The sequence below is a fragment of the Meleagris gallopavo genome, chromosome 3 (genome assembly GCF_905368555.1).
Source record: "Meleagris gallopavo chromosome 3, MGAL_WU_HG_1.1, whole genome shotgun sequence".
Lineage (NCBI taxonomy): Eukaryota > Metazoa > Chordata > Aves > Galliformes > Phasianidae > Meleagris > Meleagris gallopavo.
In genome coordinates, this window is record NC_139406.1 from 56,652,374 (window position 1) to 56,678,761 (window position 26,388).

Consider the following 26,388-nt stretch of genomic DNA (forward strand, 5'->3'; position numbering starts at 1 on the left):
TTGTTCATCCGTATTTGAACAGCCTGCCCCAAAGAACCTGCAGGAGCGTTCACACCAGCGAAGGGCTGTTGCAGTGTCACGCAGGAAAGCTGCACCACCTAGTGACTTCAGCATGAAGCAAAGGTTCTCACTCCAAACTGAGTTTCCTTCCATCATGAGAAACAGCACAAACTGTTCATTCCAAATTACATTAAAAAAGTTCTGCTTTGTTTTAGAGCAGTTCTTCAACTCCCATAGGCACAGTACTTTCCCAGTAGTGGAAAACACTTCACTCTCACAGACTGAAATGGCTGTAAGAAAACTATTTTCAGATTTACCATGCTCCAGTCTTGCTCACCAGAGCTACATTTCTTTAAACTCAAGACCATCTCATGTCAATCACTATGGCAGTTCAGCCTCAGTTTATGACCTTCCCTAATCTTCGGCTTTACTGAATATAACTTTTATAAAATGAACAAAGCTTAATATAATAATTGAAAATTTTATTTATAATAAATTTTTCAAAGTTTAACATATACACTTAGTGGAAATTTATATGATATTAAAACAAGTTCCTTTACAAAACAAGTTAGCTGAAAAAAATAGCAAGAAGATAGATAAGACCTCATTTTGTTTCTTTTATGAGGTCTTATTTGGTCAGTTTAGTCCCAGGAGGGTAGTTCTCAGGTCAAAGTTACAGTATTTTTGAAGAAGCGAGCTATTTTAGCCACTTGTTACAAGCCATCTCATTTCTAGGAATCAACAACAAAAGAAAAATACTTAATTTATAAAGGCATCAAGCAACGGATGAAGAATATTCCACATTGTGTAAATTGATGCAAGTACAAGAGACCTTGATAGCAGTTACTTAAGAATTTAAGATGTATAAAATACACTGATTTTTAATATTGATCCATCTCAAATAACATCCCCATATCAACCATAAAAGCAGAAGTTCGGGTCTGTACTTACGTAGCTCTAAACCTAATACAACTTAACTGACAAACGTTTAATAAAACATTTAACATAATAATGAAGAGGGCATCTAAGAGTAGAAAAAGAAGCATCTAACAACAGTATGAGATTGATAAAGCAGTCCAGTAATTGCTAATTTTGTTAATCAAATATTATTCCTTTGCTTTATGAGTGAACAATACGTGTTTTCTTGAGGTTGAAGCCTCTTCATGCTTCCCCCAGCCTCTGCCAAGAGGTGTGCCAGCAGTACCTGCTACTGTGGATTTCAGGTTAGCCAACAAACCTCTTCTGGGTTTCTGCTGTTTCGAGTCCTCAATAGAGAAATGCTTTTTGTGTCCATCAAGTTCTTTTTGCAGGGAAGACACTGTTTCTTCAAGCTCAAGAACACGTTTAGCCCAGTTCTGGAGACTATTCATTTCTTGATCCTGTGAGCATAAGGCTGCATTAGCTGCATGAACACTCTGAAGTCTTTTTCATACAAGTGACTTCCTATTTCAGACAATTTTATTGTTTTTGGTAAACAACCCTATGATTACTATATCAAGTTGCTATTCAGCAGCCATTTCTTCTGGATTACTTTTATATGATTAAGAGAATGGCAAACTATTGGGCCAACAGATCTACTTAGGGTCTGACTTAATAAACTGACACTAAAATGCTCAGCCACATCATGTGAACAATTTCATTTGTTCTAGGAACCAAATAAAGAAGTCTTTCCAGTATCCAGCTGCAAGCTTACTATTGAAACAAAACTGGTCAAATCAAAATTCATATCATAGTTACAAAGTCTGCTAACCAGAACTGAATTACTTTCTTTGAGTGAGCAGAACACAGTCTTAAAGACATTCTCTAGACTTCATAGTTAACAAGACAACACCTTCCTAAGTGTTGTGTTCATTTTAAGAAAAATTAAGTTGAATATAATTAACTTTCAAACTGAGACTTGGGACTTAAATGCAGAATGTAATTTAATATCCATGGAGAAGAACAACATGACAGCCTTTTACATGGTTTCATTTGCAGTTTACAAATGAGGCATACATGCAATATATACCTATATACATCAAGAAGCCATTTTTTCAGTTGTCACTTTGGCAGCCATTAGTTGCCAGAGGTCAGGTGCTGTCCCCTTCACAAAGCTTTTGAATTTTACCTGCCCAAAGCTATCAGCCAGCTCAGCCACCTCTGCAAGAGGGGTAGGACAGGTTTCAAGCCAAAACCCGCAGGGTTTTGTTGCATTAACGCTAGTGTACCAACAGTTTGCCTGTCTTCAGCAAAACACATTGTGATTTGAGAGAATTCTGCAAGAGTTCCAAGTTGTATTTTCTGTGCTTGACAACAGGTTAGGGCATCTTTAGGTCAGCAAGAATTGTCAGCACAGTCAGTTTCCCTATTGACTACATCCATCACTTAATAATAAAGGAATCTTACAACAAAGGAGAGGAAAAGAGTTTTATAACACCAGACACAAAGCCAAGGTGTGAAATCTGAGGGCTGTATGCTCAAAAACAATTACTAAGACTGAACATTGTTTGCACATGTAAAAACATGTAGAAACAGCCAATATAAGTACAGAAACAAGCCATATTAAAGTTGTTTTGAAAAGGCTGACAAACCTTAAGCATGATTGTATGCTTCAGCCTGCTGTTCTCTTCTACCATTTTTCTGTAGCCTTCATTAGCTTCCAGCAGTGTTTCATTTAATTTCTGTATTTTAAGCTTCAAGGATTTTATAAGCTGAAAATAGAACCACATTCAAGTTTCAAGACACCATATTTCATATGAGCTTAGTTCATGACTAGAACTGATACATACACTGAAAGCCTTTCTGATTAATACTGAACAGTGCAAACTAAGATCAAAGCAACCAAGATGAAGACTGCTTCTTCCAAATCCTAATGTCCAAACCCATAATTTCTAGCAAGACACATAGCCAGAGTATTCAAGGGCCATTGTGCTAAAGCTAATGGATTGCACAGACCTGGCAACCAAAGAACATCAGTACAGACTTCTAGAACAATCTGCTCCTTTTCCGTAAGGGTATTTAGAAGAATTCTCTCTCATCTCATATTCTGGAGTGCAGTTACAACAGAAAACCTCACTTTCTGATGGGAAGATGGATTTTAATATTGACAGATTGTCTTCAGAGGGGAAAAAAAACTCCAACCCAGAAATATTATATGGATTTATATCAACACAGTTGTAGGAAAAACTTCTAGATTGCTAAATAAAATCTGTTAAACACAGACCGAGGTGAGTGGGAGGGAAAAAAAAGTAGTCAATCACTCACACATGCACAGATACTGTGAGGTAAAACAGTGGAAGGGCACTAATCAAAGTAGCTGCTTTAATCTATGCTCACTCCAGTTATTGAAAAGAATCAATACTGAATGCTCTTATCAAGCACTGAAGCCAGATTTGCTTTCTGGCATCAAAATTTGAAACTGACATAGGAAATGGAAAATGTTGTAGAGCTATCAAGACCAGGAGTGGAAAATAAATGCCGGGGCCGTAAAACGAGACATTAAATTCAGTAAGGAAAAGTTATTTTTGGACTATACTTTTTCAATAGGAATGGATTTAAGTTCCCTTTCCATTTACATGGTATATTAGAACCAGCTGGAACTGTTTCTCTAAATCCTACTCTTATTTGTTATTAGTGAAAGGAGCAGGCCTCATCATTTCCCTTCCCTCCATCTTCTTTAAACGTGGGAAACTAGCTATAGCCTTGCAAAAAAGTTGTGTGATGTGTAGACTAGAAATACCTTTCTAAAAACAGTAGTTTTCCATAACACAGACTGAAGCCCACAACTTCAGTGTCTATATGCTATTCAGAGCTGTAGGGATCTTGTTTGTTTTAAAGAGAGACCTCACTCATTATCTAAACTTAAGTGGATGGTGGAATTCCACATTGGTTTAAGGCAGTATTTTGGCTCTAGATCTAAACTGCCACCGGATTCTTCAGCTGCTCCCCTGTGTGTGAGAAGGCAGCATTTCCAAAATGAGAGCACTGATGCCGTGGCAATTTTTACAATGCATTCCAACATAAGTCCCCATCTTCCCCTCCTCCAACCTTACATTATGATTGCCACATGACTTAGCATAGTAGTAGATACCTCTAACAAAGTGAAGTCAGAACAGCCAGTCTCTGGCATGAAACATCCACAATCGAATAATGGGTTCTTTTGTAAACTTGACACCCGCTTGCAAGAATTTCCATGCTTTTTTTTTTTCTCCCCCCTTACAGTGCAGTTCTTTAAGTATGGAAACCATGCCAGAGTTTAGGACTGCTACTCCCAGATTTGCTAAACAGTAAGCAAGAGCTACCTCATCTTTCTCCATGCATTGTTTCTGCAGTCCTTCATTGGCTTTCAACATCATCTTGTCTGTAAGATCTGCAGACAAAAGCAGTTTGATTTTCATACAGAAAATAAAAAGTAATTTGAATTACAAATAGCCAGGTTAGATTCCCACCTGGTTCCATACCATTTTCAGTAGTCGGTATATCTGAATGTGGACTTCCCAGAGTCAACAGCCTTCCTGACTGTTCATGAAGTTGCCTTTCCAACTGCAATATTTTACTCTCTCTATCCTGAAAAAAGAAGAGGACATGGCAGAATTTGTCTAAATTTCCACTCAACCCCATGCATTACACCCTGTCCTCTAATTATACTACATATGCAGTTTACAAATCATTTTGGGTGGAAGTTTTGATGACTGTGGCTGAGAAATCACTGTTAAGGAATGTTGCTCTGATCACAGGAGGAAATTATTCACACAGGATACTCGCTCAGTTCTGAGGATCTGCACACTTATTATGCTGTGCAAAAGAATAGCAATTTATTGACACCAGCTACTGGATAGTCCTAGGTGTGAGTATATTCAGGTTAAGTGCTCTTGTGCAAAAAATTAATTTCTCATCATTGTTTCTTATCACATGAACTCCTTTTGGAACCAGAGACCACTATAAATAAAATAGCTATCCTGTACTAAATTGCCCACCAGCCCTTTCAGACCAGTTTTTTACTCTACACCCTCCAATTCCAAGAATATTCACATAGCCAGACTATTGTGCACAATAGCCCTCAAGGCGTTGTAATCATTGCATTACAGAGATAAATACAACTTGGCTTTAATTGAATCTTTGCCCTCAAAGATTGGGAATTTTAGATATACACTACAGGTAATGTTAGACAAAATCTCTGTCCCTATGGTAAGAATTAGCAAGGCTGAACCACTACAGCTGCTTTGAATGCTCAGTGCTAACGTACAATTCCTGAGCAATTCTGGAAAGTTAGAAAGTTAGCTTATCAGCACACAGTTTTTAGCAGTAGTCAAGCAATACCTCAACTTTCTCTTGTTCAGCTATAAATTCTTCTATGGGAACATAATGGTCTTCAATTTGTTCCATTGCACACATGTATGCATGCTTTTTGATGGCTTCTTTGTACATTTCAAATTTGCTCTCCAGTTTTTCTTCATAACTGTCTTTCATATCTTCCAAGCGGTTGCTGAGAAGGAAATGTTAGTCTTATTTAACATATGAGCATTCCAGCTACTACAACTTGACTACACATGACCAAATTGCAGTAGCAGTTATTTATCTAATTACAGATAGTGAACATAAGAGATTAAGAAGTATTTTTCTGCCTTTTGTCATTTTAATACTTAAAGATCCTACCAGATTTGCATCAAGGTATAATGCTTCAGTATACCAGAAAGCACGCTATAGGAGAATGTGCATTTAATCCCAGAACTCAAACCTGATGTGGTTATTCTGTGGTTATTCTCTTCAACGTGTCAGCAGAAGTATGCCTGTTAAACACAGCCACAGATCTCAGCACAAACTCCATCGCTCTTGTTTGAAGCTGAAAGCCATTGTAGCAGCAGACCAAAAGTAAAAGCATCCATGGTTCTTAAATGGTTTGCCACACTGTTGTACCTAAGCACTTAAATCGGGTGTATGAATCTCCAGTGACACTAAACTTTGTATTTCACAGCTGAAAAACTGGTAACTTAATACTAAGTATTAATATCCCATTTCAGTGGGAAGCAGACACTTGGATGAAAATTGCTCCTGCAGAGGAATGCAGTGCTTCATCACGAGACACCTTTGTCAACTAACTTGTTCACACAAAAGTCACAAGCACTTTATCTCACATACACAGCCAACAGCTCCCTTTCTCCATACTCCTCTTTTCCTTCTTTAAACTACAAGCAGTCAGAAACACAAACGCTCAAGTGATTTTATCCCTTATAAGATTAAAAAACCTCAATCTGAAATCAAACTGTTAAGGTCTGCTGATACATCAGAGATGCACAAGTGCTTGTAGCTATGTTACTCCTGGGAGTTTCTGATGCTTCTATGACTGCTAGAAAGTCAGATCTCCATATAATATTTTAAACTAGATGCTTTAGGTCATGCCTTGGAAGATCTGAGAAACAGAAATTGTAATTAAAAAAATCCAGCAGCATGTAATGGTAGATATCATTACACCTAATTAGGCCTGATATTTGAAGCATTTTTCCAGGGAAGCTGGGCAGGAGGGGAAGATGTCTTTCACGGTTTGCTCTTTCATTAAAGATAAATGACAAGTTCACTGTGCTTTGTTATTTCAAGTTCCAGAAGGCACACATTAGTCTTGCCACAATTTAAAAAACCAGCCCAGCAGAGACAGAATGTCAGTTTAACAGATAAAAAGCATCACTAATAGTTTTGTCTGTTTGGCCACAGGACCCCAATAATTTTGAAGACAGCGCAGGTGTTAAATCATAAAGCATGCAGTTGGCAACTTAACTTTGAGAAAGTGTTTGTTAGTAACTCAAACAGCAGGAAACTGATTTCAAGAAGAGAAAAGCAAAGAGGAAGTGAATTCAGCTTGAGCAATCTGGACACACTTGAAAAATTCCCCAAGTTAGTAACAAATTGCTGTGGCTGCCTGCATTACTAGGATACTAAAACAAGAAAACTTCATAATTCATCCAGGAGCAAGAAATCAGAAGGAAAGTTCAAAGAACTGCAATTCAAACCACCTGAAGCACATACATATATATTAGCATACAATGACCAAGTGCCTGTTTGAGAGGGATCACATGCCTCCAGTTCAAATAACAGTCTTCTGCATCTATTAAGTATGGACAACAAGACAGGACAACCTTTGTATTTATAAATTAAATGAAGTTCAACAGAAGGCAGCATTACCTTTTCATTGTACATAGGAAGAGGCTGATCTGTAAAACAGTTTAACGTTCCTTCTTCCCTTTTCAACTGAAGGTTTGAAACCAGCCAGCTCTAACTTCTCAAAACAGCACAAGCACGCATATCTTACACACACACACACACACACACACACACACACACACACACACACACACGTATACATAAGTGTCTGTATTTATAAATGGGGCATTGTTTCAGTTTTCAATAGGACTGTAATACGACTTGCCTCCAGGCTTCCTCTGTTTCCAGCAGCTGTCGGAACATTGCTTCTGCCATCTCTCTACGTATGTTCATCTCCAGAAGGAGTTTACTTTGCCTTTCTGCAACTAGCTTCTCTTTCAAGTTCTCTGCAGTTTTCAAGAGATCCTAAATTTAACAAAATTCAGTTGAGAAAATAAGTTAGATGTGCATTTCAATACGCAGGCATTAATACAGACAAGACATTCACAGAGGCCTTTCTACATGCATCTTTCCAGGGAGGCTGTACCAAGGATTAAATATTATCAAACTTGAATTTCTTCTACTGCTAAGCCAACCTCCTTCCATCTTAACTTTTTATGCTATCAAATAAAATTATTGTGGGTATATTTTGGCATTCAAATATCAACTGGTAGTTTACTGCCATTAGATTGCATAGCTTTGTTCCTAAAATGCCACATCTCATCTTGTTGTTGCTGTTCTCAGAAAAGCATGAGCAGCTAAATAGTGCCGTCTCTTAAACACAAAAGATGACAGTTTTCATTTGATACAGCTTCCAGTACACCTCTTAGAGCACGTTCCTAATATCAGAGCTAATAGTAGTGGCCTTGGGTACAATTTTTAGTAGATGTTTGTCTACCTCATGACTCAGAATGGTGATGTCCACTTCTTCTTCTGCAGAGGTTTCATTACTGTCAGGAAAGTCATCCTGAGACTTATTCACATCGAAACATACAATAGGTTTGCCATCACCTCCAATTAACTTTGGTGGAAAGTCACCTAAATTTTTTGGTAGGACAGTCTGGATAACCTGGAAAAACCCAGAGTTGAACACATTGATTTATCAATGCCATCAATACTGCAGATGTCAGAATAGCAGGAAGTAGTAGCAGAAATACAGTGTTGTAATTACAATATTTAATGCTCATGGCTTTTAGCAGACAAAAACATCAATACAAAAGGTAAAAGTTCAGTATTGTAGCAAAGTGGAAATGGGAAAGATCTACTAGAAAATATAGCGGGGAATGCATAGAAAGGTGTTTTCCTAACCCACTAAAATAACACCAAGCTTCAGCATATTTTCCTGAAAAACTGATAAAAAGCTAAAGACAAACACTGCAAAACATTTACTGCTTCCTGAAATACTCCACCCAGCAACTCATCCTAGTTAAGCAAACATAAGTACGTATGTCACAGCATAGTAGAGAACCTTGAGCCTCAGAGCATGCTCTTATTTTATCATGAAAGTTGCAGCTAAAAATTATTCAAAAAAAAAAAATCTCTGAGACATCTGTGAGGAGTGGCCTGCAGCTCCTCACAGGGAGCTCTGTTTGCTGGTGACAGCAACAGGACCTTAAGAAACAGCATGAAAGTCAGGGAAGGGTCAAGCTTGGTGTTAGAAAAGCTTCTTTACCAGAAGGCAGCCAGGCTCTGGAGCAGGCTGCCCAGGGTATTGGTTGTGGCACCAAGCTGCCAGAGTTCCAGGAGCATTTGGACAATGCTCTCAGACAGTTTGATTTCTGGGTGCTCCTGTATGGAACTGGGAGTTAGACTCGATGATCCTTGTGGATCCCTTCCAACCGAGGATATTCTATGATTCTAGAGCAGGAAAATCAGGTGTGCTCTTACCTGTTTGGCTATAGCTGAAAATTTCATTACATGCAGTGTTTCATCATATGTATTAGCATGCTGATTGATATTTACAATCATGCAAGCTTTGCCTTTTCCACAAAAGAATGGCTGAAACAGGCGAGTCAATTTGCTCTCTCTGAATGGAATATAACTTGGCTTCATCCTCATGGAAAAAAAGAATAATGAAATTGTGAAACAGAATAAAATATGTGAAAAGGCCTGTGCAATACTGTAGCTTGGTTTAATTCTGTTTCTCTTTAAGGAAGCAGCTGAAGTATGATGCTTGGATTTGAAGCTAAACTATTTCACCTCAAAGAGCAAAGTCTTTCCTAGAGCTAATAAGCTCTCCAACAAGTTAAATTATTTAAAAGTAAGAGATGTAAAGTGTCAGCATCACTGTTACTTAGTGTTAGAAAACAGCTTTTGTCTTGCTTCAACCTCTTTTTACAAGAGATCTATCAATTGCCTAATGACTCCACCTGTATAACATGGAGGTTGAGGGGTTGAGAACAAAATAGAAGCTCTGTACACGAAGTGTATGGCTCATATGCAAATGCTAAAGAAAAAGGATTGTAGTTATGCTGCTAACTGGCTTTTTTTCCTCCACTTAATTGCCTTTTTTCCCCTCAATTTCCACAGTTTTAAAGAAAGTGGTAATTTCAGGTATTCCAGTGATATCTGGAATAAAGAAGGCTTACAAGATCTTGGAAATTCACATTTTCCACTTACCACATGAATCCTTCATAGAAGCATAAAGAGATATTTAGGCTTTCAACCTAACACTCAGCATCTCGCTTACAACTTGTTACTTACTTTGGATTTTGATTCTGTTTCAGTGCTGCAATGCATTTTCCAAGGATATGAAGAGAATTATTTATGTTTCCTGCTTCTTTTAGTCTGTCCCCAAAGGCTTGTGTCTTATTACACCTCTCTGACCCAGCTAGGTCACAGAAAGTCAACCTGAATGGAAGGATTATCCAAAACACATAAACAAGCATGTTTCTAAATAGTATGAAAATAGAGTTGTGCCTCTTTTTCCTTCAGATATCTCAAGTGTAAAAGCGTGACTTATTTCAGCCTACCTAGATTACAGAGTGAGCTGTACTTATGTATCTCATCTGGAAGGCACTATGCAGAGTATTAAACACAACAGCACTGAACTATCTTCCCCGTGAATATAAGATTCTTGAATAAGATTGCTGCTCTATTCAGCACATTCAAAGAAGTCTGCTTATAGGCTTCATTTAAAGCTGTGTAGGCATTCTTCCAATAAAAGTTCCTTCAGCTAAACTTCAGAGTAAGATACAGAGAAATATTTCTACTCCTGTACCTATCAGGTTTCCAGCCAGCTTTATAAAACCAGGGCAGTTTGGATTTCCTTCTCAGCTCTCAGATGATTTTTTTTCATTTTTTAAATGAAAAGAAAAAAAAAAACAAGGACATACTACAGTTTGGCATGCTTACGCCCTATCAACTTTTCAAAAACACTTGCATCCTAGTAGTCAGCTGAAGCATTTACTTACTCAGAAACTCCAAGAACGTGTGGTTGATGTTCATCAGTTAGAATCAGTAGCCGGATTGAAAATATACTGTGACTGGAATGTAAAAGGAGACATTTTAATAAACTAGAATTACAAGAATTAGGCAGACACTGAAGTAATATTTGTATGCTACAGAAAATTCTGTGCCAAAAACAACCCCGCTAATTTATATCAGTTACCTTTGCAATCCATTTATCCAACAGCAAAAAGCAGCAATACGAGTTGTATTTTGTGGCTTTTCATTTCTTTCAATAAAAGGAGAGGGAAAAACATCACATCAAACCTACAAGCTGTCTTGGAGAAAGAAGAAGCTAATTCCCCGTAGTTTACTGATCAGAAAATGAATGCTCACACAGCCACTTAGTGTACAAAATGTAGACAGTATGTGAACTCATTAAATTTGAAGCAGTAACTTCTAAGAAATGAATAGGTTGAGGAGTAAGTTAAGGTTCAACAGTCCTGTAATTCTGCTTAGTTCTTAACATACGCAGTTATTCATTGAGTTTCAAAATTATTCCATTTTCCAGAAAGATTGGATTTCTAATAATTGAAAAGTTGTTATTCTGTTTTAGACATCAAGCTACAAAGACAGAGTAACAGACCTCTTATGTGAAACCAAGAGAAAGTTCCACAACCTTATAAGCCCTGTCCCCCATTTTATCCAGTAAATCAGGAAACACGTCCTGTAGAAGACAAACTTCTCCAGGACAGATTTAAAGCAGTGCTTTACACCTCATCACCAGCCCACAATTCAAGAGAAGTTTCTTAAGAAACAACACAAACCTGAAGAACATACAGCACAGTTTGGGAACAAGCTAAGCAGAAGTTGGGGTACTCCCTGGAGCAAAGAGAATAATATTCCAGACACAAAAACTCTGCCAGACAAGCACACATTTCTTTTCTGCACTACTTTAATCTTGACTGAAAGTCACATGGAAGTACCACTTGAAATTTGAAGGAAGTTGTCTTTAATACAAAAGAGTATAATTTTCTTTTTAGAGAAGGAGCAGGCTCAGTAGCACTATGTCTCTAGTAACTAATATACAGCATGCCCTTCTACAGTTAAAGAACAAATATTAAGAGGACTTTAAAAATAAGTAGGAAGATAGTTTCTATAGCAAGTATACCACTTTTTTCATATATTCCCTCCTACTCAGTTAAAACAGATTCTCCCTGACCCCTCTCCCAGAGAGCTAAGAGCTGGTGTCTTAATTCTTAAGAGATCAAGTAAACTCAACTACAAAAATGCAGTGTAACAGAACCTAGATAATCTAGAAGCACCAAAAGGCACTGCAAGACTCATTCCTTCTTACATTCCCTACTGACAGGCTCCAGGTCTCCAGGAATTATACTGCCAGTATGAAGAATTACCCGGCTTTTTCCTCTGAAGTCCTCACATAGCCATTCCCACTCAGAAGGGTTAACACTTGCCAAAGAGCACAGTACTGTTGGCACTCAAAACAGATGTGATTTGATCATTTTGGTTGTCCAAAGGCATTGAATAGCAACCCAACTCCTGCTACTGTTACAGTTCTGGAGTTGTGGAGAGGCCTCCACACTCATCCAAGCTGAGTTTCAGAATGTCATAACAGAACCAGAGCAATCAAGGAAAGTCTTAAGATATTATTGAATATTGGCTCATTTAATAGGCACTCTGAAGTTTTCACCTCCCTCCCCCTCCTCCTCTTCTTAAAAGAAAAGACAGAGCATGCTTATGATTAGAGGAACAAACCTCCTGCTTGATTGCTCATTCATTCTAGTACAAGCAAAGCTTCGGTTCTTGTTTCCTATTTTTAGTATTTTGCAGCCTTCTTCAGTGCTCTGAATGTTAATCCACTTCAAGTCTGCAAAAAAAGACCTTTCACATATACTTTTGATCAAAGACACTCCATGAAACTGCCCAAGGTCATAAAATAGTATTGTTACCTTTAATATAAGAGTTTCCTCCTTGATCTTCACAAATTCTTAACACTCTACGCTTCTGATTTTTTAATGTAGATAATACACTTAAGAGGTCATACACATACTCATTATAGATCTCACAAAAAGAAACCCACACAGTTGCTTGTGTTCTTTGGTGTATATTGGTCTGATAGGCGTCAACTGGAACACAATTCTCTGCTAACCAAAAAGGAAAACTAGTTCAGCGGTCAAACAACAATACTGATAAACCTCTAATAACTTCAGTGGTCTCTCACACCAAGGTGAGACATAAAAACTTTTTAAATAAGGTGGCTTTTATATATGTGTTTCACAATGAGATATGCAGTGCAGGATAACTGACTGTACTCAAAGAACGTTCAAGCAGCCACCTGCACCCAGAACATGCACAGGATTTAAGCTGTCCTCCCTCTACTGCAAACTTCCAGCATTTTGTTCATTTGCTTTGCAGATTGAGATCTCCTTCTTCCCACAAAAGGCGAAAAGCTACACAGTCATTCCTCCTCCCAAGTTCAGCTATTTAAATTTGGTAAAGATATAACTAATATTAAGATTTTTAAATCTACCTATAACTACTCACTCTAAGTTCCAGAGTTTCTAACTGTTTTTTTCCGAATCAATTTTCCACTTTACCTAGTGAATCAGAAGGCAGATTTCTTGAAGTGCATTTGGAAGAAGTTGGCTCCACGTGACACACATTTGCAACAGTATTTGAGACGCTTTCAGTCTCCTTGAGGAAATAAGAGATGGTTACAACCAAACAGACAATGAGACTAGCAGAAGTGAAACATGACAGTAATTCTAGTATTTAGGTTTTAAGTATTGATGTAACAAACTGTTAAACTAACTTTACTCAAGCTGTAGATGAAATGCTTCTAAAAATACCGTGCTGACAACCCAGAATGTCTTTACGAACTGCTGTTTAAGTCTGACCAATATTTCGGCCAACAAACCATATTGGAGAAACAAGTCTCTTCAAGGGGCAGAGGGCAGGATATGGGGCAGAGGACAGACTGAAGCAGCAGAGGTCACTTAAAAACATAAATAAACCAGACATGTATTATGTTTGTGAGCGTTTGAGCCAAACTTACTTTAAGACCTCACACAAGCGAGATCTTCATAAAGCACTCAGATCTCATAAACCACAGCCTTTAACTATATTAAAAGGCCATAAAAAAAAAAAAGATCTTGTATAGATATCAGTGTAGTTTGAGTATACACCCTTGCTGAATTTCTTCACAACAAAATCATTTAAAAAACCCATCGAGGTTTATCAAGACATAGGCATTAAATTGCCTCTAGGACAACAGGTGAAACAAAGTAGCAATCTCCACTACTGAGAGATTCCTGTATCTTCAGGTATTACCTTCCTTCCTGCCCCCCATCCCTTCTCCCATATCTTAAACACCAGTACAAGCTTTCAGTAGACCATTCACACTGACATCCCAAAATCCAGTCTTGATAGAGGTTCACCTTACAGTAGAATAGGGGAATGGACACACAAAAGCAATGCAGTGTTCTAGCTATCAGAATCCAGGGGTAATTTATTATGGAATGCCTATTGATGCCTACGTAACTCATCTTGGTATATATATTTAACATAGAATATCTACAGACAAGTAGGATCTTGCACTTTAAACATAAATATGCTATTTTATTGCCATTTATTTTAGTTAATTTTGCATTGCCAGTGTGCTTATGTTGCTTGAGTAATTAGAAGAAGGGACTCTAATCATTTACAGTTTATCAAGCACAAACTAAATTCTATAGCAGGATACGGGACTTAGCTGTGTGATACATGTATGTCAAAAACAGAATGTAAAAAAAAATATTTATGGATGTGACCTTTAATAAATTTTCGTAAAGAGATTTCAACAAAATTAAGTGAATTACACACTCTATTATATATTATTCTTCAGATCATAAGACTACCAGAAAAGAAGGTGAAGACTATCTAAAAACAGGCAGGAACATGGACTGATAGTGCTTGCCTATTACAGAAATTAATACTTAGTAGTGAGTAAGGGAATGGGAATGGACGTGCAAGTAAAGCAGTTTTTAATTCAATAAAAGCAATATTTAATCCAGTGGAAAAGAAAAACAAGTAAAGGGAAGGGAAGCAAAGAGGGTCAGAAGTATGCCAAGTGTGTTTTTGCACCAATACTGCATAACGAACCTAGAGAGGAAAACATTAAACACAAGTGTGTTACAGTAATTCAGAGCAGTTTCTACAGAGAATGAAAGCAACAGCAGATTCTTTCTGCATGACATGTAAGTTGAGCCTGGGAAAAAAGCCTACTGAAATCCATGTAAACCAAAACCAAGCTCACCAAACCATATCTGCTCTCAGATTACAAGCTTGAGTGAGCATTCAAACAGCTATGCTATTCACAAGTTACCAAGCAGCATGCCTTCAGCAGGGGGACAGCTGTGCTATCACAACGTATCACAACACATACACAAGTTCTTGTCATGCATTATTTTCTTGATGCATTTTTACCTTTCTTTCTTGATGGTGGAGTCTTGCTTGCTTTTCACTGTAGTGCATCAGCATCTAGATCATCTACTGTAACTAAACTATTAGCAAAGTCAGAAGGTGATTTAACAGAAAGGAATGTTTATGAAGTATCAAGTTCTCTTTCAAACACAGTATTTGACCTCCTGTTCTAGACCTTGAGTTCCTGCTTGTTCCTTCTCGCAAGCTCGTAGATTCCATAAAGATGTTCAGAATATTTACCCACTACCCTCCTGGTATTGTCAGTTTTTCCTCACCCTCTCCAAAAATGCATAAACACACGCACAGAATATGAGTGAACTTTTAAGACTCTTGAAATAAATATGTATTCTCCAGCATCTTTTAGGTTTTTCATCTAAGGTCTTATCTCAAAAGTTAACTAGACTGCCTCAAGTTCAGTTTGCAGAATTTAATCTAAACAGTCAACTTTAGAGTGGAATTTTACATATGAACGTGAGTCACAGAAGGATATTCTTTCAGACATAACTGGAGTTACAAGGATGCTGGTATTAACAACCACTGAAAAAAGAAAACCCAGGCAATTGTTACTTCTACACTTCTCAGAATTCATTTCAGACTTGCTTTGAATCATAATCAGCTGAAATGACTGAATTCTGCCATTAAATATATGGAATTATACTTCTGATTTACCAGAAGTAAGCAATCAGACATTAGAAAAAAAACAAAACAGACATCCTGTGAAAACTGGTGATTGGAATAAGGAGTACAGAACAACCAAACACACCAGGGTGCCCATTTTTCAGGTGAGAGCTGTTTCTTATTCTGCAAATAATAAAATACACTCACTACAGCTGCCATAGTAGAGACTTCTCTGTCCTGCCTACAGGCTTGGCGCTGGTAGTCTGCAGATGTGACCCAAAAGATCCACTTTGCAACAAGCAGGTTTTAGAAGGTCAAATCATATAATCATAGAATGGCTTGGGTTGAAAAGGACCACAGCGATCATCTAGTTTCAATCCTTCCCGCTATGTGCAGGGTCACCAACCAGCAGCCCAGGCTGCCCCGAGCCACATCCAGCCTGGCCTCAGATATCTCAGAGACTTTCCAAAGGCCAGTGCCACCAGTGTCACAACTGCTCCTCTACAGAAATCCAGGCTTTGCAACAGTTTTTGTGTTGAACTACATGGTGCTGCCCTCTGTGGAAAGTTCTTCCAGTTTACCCTCTGTCCTGAACGCAGCCAGTTGCCTTACTGCTCCAGAGCTGACAAAGAATCCATGCTGTACATTAAGATAAATCTAAAGACCCAACAGTGAAACATTTACAAAACTACTCTATTATGAATTTTTTAAACTCCATTCAGTAATTAGGAAGTATATAGTCACTGACCTCTTTCAGTGATGCCAGAAGAGCGGCTTTTATGATTTCTTCTTGTTTAACTTGTGCCTCTTCTAATTTCTTAACATCATTACTCAAATATGGCTTAAAATTCATCTTCACATACTGTCTGCCTCTTATGTAGTTAAAAATCATGTCAAGTGAGCGAGGTAAAATACCCAAGTCTTTTGAAGTTCCTTAAAATAAAGAAAACTTAGGTATTTGTACAAGCTTCTCATGGAGTCCTGACTCGGTTGTTACAGTTGCTTTTTGATATGTAAGTAATACCTTGGATAGTGTATGTCTTGCCTGCATTTGTAACGCCATAAGTAAATACCAATCCATTTACTCCATTAACATATGCTCTCACAATCTCTTTTGTTGAGCCTTCAAAAAATTCGCTTTGAGTGGTTTCTGGCCTAAAGACCTTGGAGAAGGGAATGGAAAAAAGAAAAAACAACAATAAACACAAAGAAGTTCAGCATATCACAGTACTCAATGGCAGTAACTAGAAGATAACGGATTAGTTTTGTGCCCTGCCTAAAAATGAATTCAACATCTTCTGTTGGGATGTTACAGGATGCTTGCTTAATCCTAAGAGGTACTCAAACCTGCACTTCACTATTTTTTAATGTTCTCTTACTTCTAAACTTATCTGCCCAGAATACTACTCATTAAGCATATTGTTCAATGGATACTTTCAACAGCTCTGCTAGCAGTGAACAACTCCTTCCTGCTCCGTACCAACTGCAACTGACTGCTGAAAATCAGCAGTTACAATGGTCTAAACGCAAGCCATTTGTTTTTCTAAGGAAAAAGTATCATGTGTAATTCAAAGAAGAAAAATCAAATTATACAATGTCATAGGAAGTCTTCTTCAGTTGAAAAATACAACTAACTATAAAATTAAAATTAAGAAAAAGCCTGCTTACCCGAGAAAAGGTGAATTTATGTACAGAGTGACCAATTCCTCTTTCACAGTTTTTCATTGCAGGAGATTCTTTGGGTGCATGAAGAATTACTGTCTGGGGATCTTCAATAGTTACACAACCCTTAAAAACAAGAAAAGATGAACCAAAACATGCCTATCTGGAGAGCTATGAAAACTTGCAAACTTTACAGATGATAGTCTCTTGAAGTATGTATTTACTTCACATAAAAGCCAGAGCATAAATAAAATTAAGGTAATTGCCTAGAGTCTTCTAAGAGGTTTAAATTTTTACTTGGATTCTTTCCAGCAATTTCTTTCTACTTCCCTGACTCTTTCTTCTCACTCTCCCCTTTCTTCCCTTCTACCTTTCTCCAACTCCCTCCTTCTACCTTCTCTCCTCTTTCCCCTCTCCTCCTACTCTTCCTTCTTTTTCTGTCTTTTTCCCCTCTTCGCCCTCCACATTCTTTTCTTCCCCTTTCTCACTCTCTCCCTTCCCTACATCTCCTCCCTCCTCCTCTCATCTTCTTTTCCTCTCTTTTCTTTTCCCTTTCTCTCTTCCCTCTCCTCTCCACCACGTCTTTTTTTTTTTTTTTCCCCACCCACAACTCATCTTTTCCAAACCCTCATATCTCATAATTGAAAGTTGCAGCACTTTGTTCAGCTGGAAACAAAGATATAAGAAATGTACCATTTTCCCCTCTTAAATCATTTTTAGTGTGAAACAAGCTACAAATAACATACATGAAGTAAATTTGCAACACATAATTTGACTGGTAGATGATGTTACAAGTAGTGAAGGAATCTGAATTAGTTTCAGATCTGAGTTGATTGCATTTTCTCAACTGAGTAAAGGCAAGATACAATTAACCAGCACTCACTTAACTAGATAAATATAAAATGTAATATCATAGGAAAATTGATTTTACACCCAACCATCAACATAGCTTGCCAGCGTTTTGAAGTACCAGCAATAAGGATTATCAGTTGTGGCTAAACCTGGAATCTGTGTTCAGAGGTTGGCCAGAGCTGACCATACGAATAATACACACGTAGCACACACCTAGGCCATACTGCTTGTTTTTCCTTAGAGTCTCAATCAACAACTCAGTTTGTCAACTGGCTTAGCCTTCCTAAGAAGCTTGGTACTGAATTCAGATCAGTTACTTACTGCATCAGACTCTGACCTCTTATTCTCTCTGACACCCTCTTCACATTGCCAGGATCAGGAATGCAGGCTAGGCATACTAAATCCCTCCACAAACTACACTACTGGTATAGGAGGAATCCTACACCAGCAGCACATCCATCAGCTGCCTCCACTGTCATAGAAACTTGTGAGTAGAAGCCCTAAAGTAGTTGGATCTGCAGATCTGAAATCCAGCTGGTACCGCACCACTCTCATCATTTCCCCCAGCCAGCCTCACAGCTTTTAAAAATTTTTCAGCATTTACTTTCTTTCTTCATTGCATGTAAGAGCACACAAATAGTTTCATTTATGGTCAAGTATTCCAAATTTTCCCATTCCAAAGAAGAATAAGAGAATAAGAATAATCCAACCTGTAAGATAGTTGGGTTTTGTAAATCAGTGTAATGCTATAGCCAGCTTAGATTGCTGAATGATGCCAGGCTGGAAATACCGTGGCAATACATACTAGCCAAAAAGGAACTGCTTTTCCTAATGAAAACTTTCAACTCTAGCAGATTCGACACTAGAACACACACAACAATAAAATAAAATAGCACATCTTAAGAAGCAAAGAAGAACAAATATTAAATCCTTCTTCAAATAGGTCAGGAACAAGAGGTCTAACTGAAACCCACAGGGCCTTGCAAAAATCAGGATTGACAGATAGAACTGCAGAGACCTCATCCTCCAGGAACAGCTTAACAAATTATTTGCATCAGTGTTAACAATAAAGGGGTGGAGAAAGAGCAGTATTCTTGTGTGATTGCATGTGCACATGTGTGTGGATGTGTAAAACACCGCAGCGTCTAAGATTGACAGAATAAGTTTTAGAAGTTGCAGAAAAAGTTGAGAAGAGCAGCAAGTCAAGCAGGACCAGGGATTTCAGGCATTCTCAAGCGACTCAAGGGTCAAATACCGGCATTATTCATAGAGATGTTTGATAGCTTTCTTTAAACTTCTTTGCTTCGTGAGCCATGGGCAAATATAAGAGTGACAACTACTTTGAAATAACGTACCACTGGAGTTTCACAGAGCTACGGGTGTGCATGTCTGTACTGTGCACATTAGAAAAAATGGCGATAGTCATATTCACACAAGCACCCACTAATAGTATTTCAAATAACTACAGGACTCTCATAAAAACAAAAAGTCCCAGCTTACAATAGTAGGTGTTCTCTGGCAGAGAATAAAAACTTATTTCTTAATTCTACAACCAACCTGAGTTTCATGGTTTTCCAGTTCTGCTACAGAAAAGGGTCTCACCCTCAAGAAAACTTTCAAAGGTTGGTAGGCCTATTGACAAAAAAAAAAAAAAAAGTGTTGTTACAACAGCTACTTCTTCAACAGAACACTCCCCAAATGATATCAGAATACATCTCCGATGCACTATTTGCTGTTCTTAATGCCTCCCTCTCTCCTTGTGAAGGTCAGAGCTGTCATTTGCTTCTTGACATCCTCATGTCCTAAATCTGTGTTTGTTTGGGTTTTTACGATGTCAGCACTGGGGCTTTTAAAAGAGCATGCTACGGGAGGTGTAAACTGCACTGCTTCCACCTTCTGGCCTCCCTCAGTATTGAATTCAAGCTTTAGTTTCTAATTGCTGCTCCACAGCTGTGCACTTCCACTTAGCAGGGAGCACGTCGAGCCAACAGGCTGACCTCAAGAGCTCCCTGCTCCCCAGCACCACCGGGCACCTTCCTCCCACAACAGCTGCGACGAGCTCTCACTCACTCCCCGCAGTTGAGCCCTTCCACCCTGCTCTTTTACACAGGAGATGCGTTACAAAACGGATTCGCCTCTCCTGCTCCTCTTCGCCAGACAACTACAGACTCCTAGGTGAGGATTTACCCACCAGGTCCAGGAAGGAATCTGACTCCGACGCGTCGGATAGCTCCACAGAGACGCGGTTTTTCCCTTCATCATCCATTGCTCTGAGCGAAGGCACACGAAAAAAAAAAAAAGGCGCACCGTTCTCTCACAGAGCAAGTGAAAGCGCACAGAAACAAAAACAAAGAGCACAGCAGCCGCTTCGTAAGAAAATAAGGTCCTCAAAGCAAGACAGCGCGACAGAAGCTTAAGAAACAAGCGGCGCTTGGGCTGCATTTAGAAACCTTCCAGTAGGAGCACGCTAACTGCCCCAGCTGGGCATCGCCCTCATCCGCCGGCACAGCCCGTGCCCACCTCCGTGCTGCCCCGCCCGCACCGAGCCCTGCCCAGCAGCTCCCAGCAGCCTCCAACCGCCGCTACCTCGCCGCGCGCGAACCTGCAGGACACCCCCGCACGGGCGGTGCAGGGAGCATTTTGGGCGGAGGGAAAGTGGGCTCTGATTGGCCGACGGGAAGGGGGCTGGGCGGACGCTGAGCTCGGCGTCGCTCCCTCCGGCCGGAAGGGGGTGCTGTCGCACAGCGTAAAACTTGAATCTATGCTGCCGCCGTCGGAGGGGCTGCTGCTGGGCGGGACGTGGCGGGCTTCTATCGGGACGAGGGGAGAGCTGGGGCTGAGCGAAAGAAGGGCGGGCTGCCGGAGGGAGGGTTGGGGGAGAGGTAGGGCTACGTAAATATTTTCATCAGAAGTTGTACAGAGTTACTGTGGCCGCTGTGTAACTGTTTGGTACCATTCGGTGTGCTTGTGAGGCATTAAAAAAGCAATTAGGAAGGCAGGGGAGAGTCACAGCCCTCTAACTCCTTTGGAGAGCCCTGGGTCAGAAAGGCACCGGGCTAAGCAGGGGGATGATGGGTGAGAGCGAACAGCTGATGACATGCAAAGGCCAACCAGCCTCACATACGTCCCTGCTCTGTTGTCTGCCCCAGCTCACACCCTCCTCTCTGGCAGGTGCCAACACAGTCCTTGCTGTGCTTCTCAATGCACTGTAACAACACGCACCTGATTTTAAAAGTAAGACTAAAAATACTTGTCAGGAAGCTCACTGTTCACATATTAACAGAAACTTATCTTTAGATACCTTTTTTTTTCCCCCACTTTGTCGAGAGCACAGCTATTCCTACCAGCTTCTCAACAGAAGCTGGTGTGTAGCCATCCACAAATGCGACAAGGTTTCCCGCCTCTCCTACAGCTCTTCAGACTGTTAAGATGAATCTAGAGTGGCTCATCATAGCAGTTGGGAGGGACATCTATATAAGTCATCAAGTCCAACCCCTGCTAAAGCAGCTCCCTACAGCAGCCTACAGCACAGAAAGCATCCAGGCAGGTCTTGAATAGCCCCAGGAGAGACTCCACCACCCCTGTGGGCAGCTTCTTTCAGTGCTCCGTGCATCCTCACAGGAAAGTTTTTCCTCATGTTAGTATGGAATTTCCCATAGATAGGTCCTTCTAAAGCTTGAAATTTAATGTCATCAGGACAAGTGTGCAGATGAGGGACTCCTAAATCCCTTGTTAAAGGTGGGTCAAGATTTCACCCTGGTTTATTTCTTGGTGAAGGCAACAAAACATCAGGCTCCACACATACGCCCTTGTTTCTGCTTTTTTAACTGAAGTTAACTCAATGCTTGGAGAAGCCAGAACGGCATCAACTTAAGTGCACAAGAACCAATAGTAATCTTATTAACTCAGATAGCCCCAAGTTAGATTTTTCCATAAAGGATTCACATGCAACACGTCCATACAGTCAATCTCTAACCAAACTATAATGCCCAAGTACCACCTTCTCATTCACAATTCATGTATTCTTCCTGAAAAATGACACCAGGAAAATGTGATCTTCCCAGATAGCATTTTGGTTACGCCCTTATTCAAGAAAATCAGAGAACTACCACAGACTCCTGGCACAAATACAGAAACAGACAGCAAAGAAAATTTGTAAGCCAGCTTTATTCGAAGAAGATGACTACGATTTAGGCATCGGCAATAGTAACTTCAACTTCTACGCCTGGTTCAATGCTGATGGAAGTGATCTGCTTCACAATCTCAGAAGGGCTGTGCAAGTCAATGAGTCGCTTATGGATACGCATTTGGAAACGATCCCAGGTCTTGGAGCCTTCACCACAAGGTGTCTTCCTGGTAGTGATTCGCAGAATCTAAAGCAAAACCATAAACACAGGGTATCAAGCTGATGTACACAAGAAGCCCTTTCCACCTTCAGCATTTGTCACACAACAGTTATCAAAGAAAAGAACCAAGGTACACCATTATCTCTTTATAACATAACCCTCAATTTAGTAGCACTGCTTGATATCTCAACTTGTCTTTAAAAAAAAAAAAATTTTAGGTGCTTATTTACAGAAATACAACACGGTTTCAATTAAGTTTAAATACCTTGGTGGGCATGCGCACAGGTCCTTTCACTTTCAGGTTTTTCTCCTTAGCGCCTCTGATCAAGTCAGCACAGACTGAAAACATAGAATGCTTGTAAGGCTTGTAGATCTTTTGTTTGTTGTTTTGAACAAAGACTTTTAAAAGATATGTTGGCTCAGAATAGCGTATGAAATGATCACTGCAATTCAGGTTTAAGAGTTTATCCTCATCGCCAACTACATTAAAATAAAACTTCTTACCCCACAGTAAGATAGCAAAAATCACAACAACAGAAAGTTATTACCATTTAACCCATATTTGAGCTACAAGCAACCCAAATATCAGGCAACAAGCACTGCTTCTACATTTACAATACGTGATTAAAATGCTGCCAACATCGGTTCATAAATGAGATTTACTAATGCCTTACTGAACACTGAACTTCTAACTGACCACTTAATAACAAGCATGACAGAGTATCAATCAAGAAACCAATACCTTTCAGTTCTCAGACATTCCAACAGTAACATCTAAACCCCCCAGACAAACAGAGGGATAGAAGCTCTCTTACTGCTACTCTAGTTTAAAAAAAAAAAAAAAAAAAAAAAAAGTGTCACTCACCCTTCTCAAGTGATTTTACATTGCGACTGGTCAAAGTAATTCTAATGCGATGAATTGCTACCTCTTGCTCCACAGGTGCCTTGCCAGTATCTTTAAATGCCTAAAATATGAAAATTAGATATCAAACATGACAATCAACACCAACTAACACTTCTGAAAACAGGCTTGTGGAATGTAAAGAACAATTCAGCTTTGGGACTATATTATTTGCATTACATGATCAGGCAGGTACAATGGCATGGTCCAAACAGAAGGAATAAAGGATGATCAGAGGCATGAGATGCACTGTGAAGAGTAACTGCTTTGCAGGGTGGAAAGCTTCGAGAACACCTCTGTCTGATTTGCCTATGTATAAAGCAGCCTGTCCAAGCACTGATCATGTCCGATTCTCTTCCTTCCCTACTAGTCTGCCCTGGTGAGACCACCATCTGGAATACTCTGTCCAGCTCTTCAGTTCAAGAAATGCAGGGAGCTACTGGAGAGAGTCTAGTGGGAGGCTACAAAGACGATTAGAAGCCTGAAGCGCCTCCCTTATGAAGAAAGGCTCAGAGACCTTGGGCTGTTCATCCTGGAGAAGACTGAGAGAGGATCTCATCACTGTTTATGAATATCTGAAGTGCAGGAACCAAACTAATGGGGGCCAGATGACTCCGTGGTGGTATATAGCAACAGAACAAGGTGCTATGGTTAAAAACTGGAACACAGGAAGCTTCATACAAACACGAGAGAGAACTTTGTTACCATGTGAGTAATGAAGCACCAGAACAGGCTGCCCAGTGAGGCTGTGGAGCCTCCTTGCCTGGACTCAAAACTCACCTGGACACTTTCCTGTGTGATCTACTCAGGAAACTTGCTTTACAGCTTTGCCATACTTATGTTCTTCACCATACTTATGTTCTTCACAGAGAGAGTGGGGAGATGCTGGAACAGGCTGCCCAGAGAGGTTGTGGATGTCCCATCCCTGGAGGTGTTCAAGGCCAGGCTGGATGAGGCCCTGGGCAGCCTGGTCTGGTATTGAATGTGGAGACCGTTGGCCCTGCTTGTGTCAGGAGAGTTGCAATTCATGATTCCTTGAGGTCCCTTCCAACCCAGGCCATTTTGTGATTCTGTGTGATTACAGAGCACTGAGGCAGATGGTCTCTAGAGATCTCTTCCAAGCCCTGTATGATTCTGTGACTGTTCTTGTATCCAAAAACCCGTGAAATTCTACCACCCTAACAGCCCCTCCATAAATTCAGTAGCGAGGATATCAGCTAAGTGAACACAACATTGAGCAAAGAGACCAGAAAGACTGACCGCACCACTTCAGGCACTGATCTGAAGAGCTTCACGCTATTAAACGTTTGGGAAAAAGACTGTATTAAAGTGGACACACCAAACCAATAAAAGAACGGGAAACACACAGCAAAGAAGCATTTTAAAATAAAAGTTAGAAGCACGGTGTTTCTCCGACCGAGCAGCTAACACGTGCCCTATTAGCTGACCACGCTGCTCGCCTAAGAACCCACACGAAGGGCAAGCGCAGAGTCCGAGCTCATCCCACGGCGGCCTACTCGGGGCCGGATGCGTACGGCCGCCCCACAGCGCTCCGCGGGCACACGCGGCACAGCCCCGCCCCAGAGCCGCGCTTCGGGCCCGGGCCCGGGCCCGGGCCCGGACCCAGGCCGAGCGGGCGGCACGCGGCCGGCCGGACCCGGCGGCAACCACGCGGCGCCGCCCCCCATCCGCTCCCCCCGATCCGTCGCCCCTCGCCTCACCATGGCGGCAGCGGGGCCTTCCTGGCCGACTTATTCCCGGGCGGGGCGCGACGCGAGGCCCAGCGAACAGCGGTGAGCCAGGAGGAGGCGGCGAGAGGAGGGCGCTGCCGCGGCCGGCGGCTTATATAAGGCTGGCGGCACCGCCTCCATCCGGGCGCCGCGGGACCTTTCACCTCGGGGCCGGCGCCCGGAAGTGGCGGCTGTGGGCGTGTGGCTCTGCCGTGCTCCGTGGTCGGCTGGTGGGTGAGGGAGCTTTCGTAGCCCGTCCTGAAGTCTGTTTGGTTGTGCTGCCGGAGTTGTGACGCGGGAGTCCTGAGCAGCGTGAAGGAAGAACGCTGGTTTCGTTCATTCCTGGGCTTAGGGACTTGAATTCGTTTTGTTTATTGGAGTCTTCGCGCTCCGCGCTGTCGGCGTCTTCTCTTGAGAGCGCTCGTTGCTGTGGCCGCAGATAGCAGCCAGTCACAAAGCGAGTTTTGCTGCTGCTGCTGCCCGCAAGGCTGCTCAGGCTCTTCTGTAATGATTGTGATTGTTGAAGAAAGACGGCTCGGCACCTTGACCCGAACTTAGTTTCATCTGGCACCCTGCCCTTATATGTATCTGTTCTCCCTGATCAAATATTTCGGGTCTTCACGTGGTCTGAGTCTTGCAACTTAGATAAACTTGTATGCCAATGCTGCATTGTGGTGCTCAATTGTGAGCTAGTTGTGCAGTCACAGCACCTGTACTTATGCTTCATAGTCTCTCGCTTACTTATGTATTGGTTTGCAACTTGATGCATATCCGTTTTTCCGTTTTTATCCGTTCTGATAAAGCAGCTTCAATAAATATGAGTACAGAAGCCAACATCCCATTACCCCTAGAGGGCTGCTGTATCTTTTGCCAAGGAAGATCCCTTATTCAAAAATCTGCTCGGATAGCAGTCCTGTTCCTCTTCTTCCCTGCAGCAAAAGCAGCTTTTGATTCTGGTTGTTTGTTTCCCAATCTCTTCAACAATTATATTAACAATTTTGAGCTCAATAATGCATAAAGATAATATTAGAAACAAGAAATTGGTTATGATTTTTCATTTCACTTGAGCCCTTGATGGATTACAAGAGGATCCTCAAAAGGCTTCTGTCCTCTCTGCTCCTTCTTTGTGACCTTCCTTTTGACCTTAGGAGGGGGTGTGACTGTTTACGAGGCCGGATAGTGATAGGATAAGGGGAAATGGTTTTAAACTAAGATAGGAGATTTAGGTTAGATATAAGGAAGCAGTTTTTCACTCAGAGGGTGGTAAGACACTGGAACAGGTTGCCCAGTGAGGCTG

The 26,388-nt window shown here is 40.6% G+C and overlaps 2 protein-coding genes and 1 non-coding gene across 7 annotated transcripts; all 3 read right to left on the bottom strand.

Moving 5' to 3' along the window:
• Nucleotides 1-467: 467 nt before the first annotated feature.
• On the bottom strand, nucleotides 468-20,753 carry LOC100550690 (kinesin-like protein KIF20A). Of its 5 annotated transcripts, none has more exons than XM_085221131.1 (19): nucleotides 20,701-20,753; nucleotides 20,306-20,384; nucleotides 19,672-19,746; nucleotides 17,269-17,388; nucleotides 16,625-16,763; nucleotides 16,349-16,533; nucleotides 13,119-13,215; nucleotides 12,471-12,662; nucleotides 12,277-12,388; nucleotides 10,527-10,598; nucleotides 9,817-9,963; nucleotides 9,001-9,166; nucleotides 8,012-8,182; nucleotides 7,400-7,539; nucleotides 5,299-5,464; nucleotides 4,428-4,545; nucleotides 4,281-4,348; nucleotides 2,571-2,690; nucleotides 468-1,379 (listed from the first exon to the last, which is right to left on the bottom strand). In XM_085221131.1, exons 1-19 carry the CDS (start codon nucleotides 20,751-20,753, stop codon nucleotides 1,107-1,109), a joined length of 2,493 nt encoding a protein of 830 aa, XP_085077257.1. In that variant the 3' UTR covers nucleotides 468-1,106. The 5 variants fall into 5 exon arrangements, with proteins under 5 accessions (XP_085077257.1, XP_085077258.1, XP_019469582.2 ...); XM_085221132.1 differs by having other exon boundaries at nucleotides 4,440-4,545; nucleotides 12,471-12,665; XM_019614037.3 differs by having other exon boundaries at nucleotides 12,471-12,665.
• A 1,509-nt stretch (nucleotides 20,754-22,262) lies between these two features.
• Nucleotides 22,263-25,240, bottom strand: RPS20 (ribosomal protein S20). Its single transcript, XM_085221137.1, has 4 exons — nucleotides 25,083-25,240; nucleotides 23,326-23,425; nucleotides 22,726-22,799; nucleotides 22,263-22,487 (listed from the first exon to the last, which is right to left on the bottom strand). The coding sequence occupies exons 1-4, from the start codon at nucleotides 25,083-25,085 to the stop codon at nucleotides 22,305-22,307; spliced, it is 360 nt and encodes a 119-aa protein (XP_085077263.1). The 5' UTR covers nucleotides 25,086-25,240; the 3' UTR covers nucleotides 22,263-22,304.
• LOC116216519 (small nucleolar RNA U54) lies at nucleotides 22,873-22,939 on the bottom strand. The gene has a single exon (XR_004159412.1). It is a non-coding gene; the product is annotated as a small nucleolar RNA U54 (small nucleolar RNA).
• Nucleotides 25,241-26,388: the final 1,148 nt, after the last annotated feature.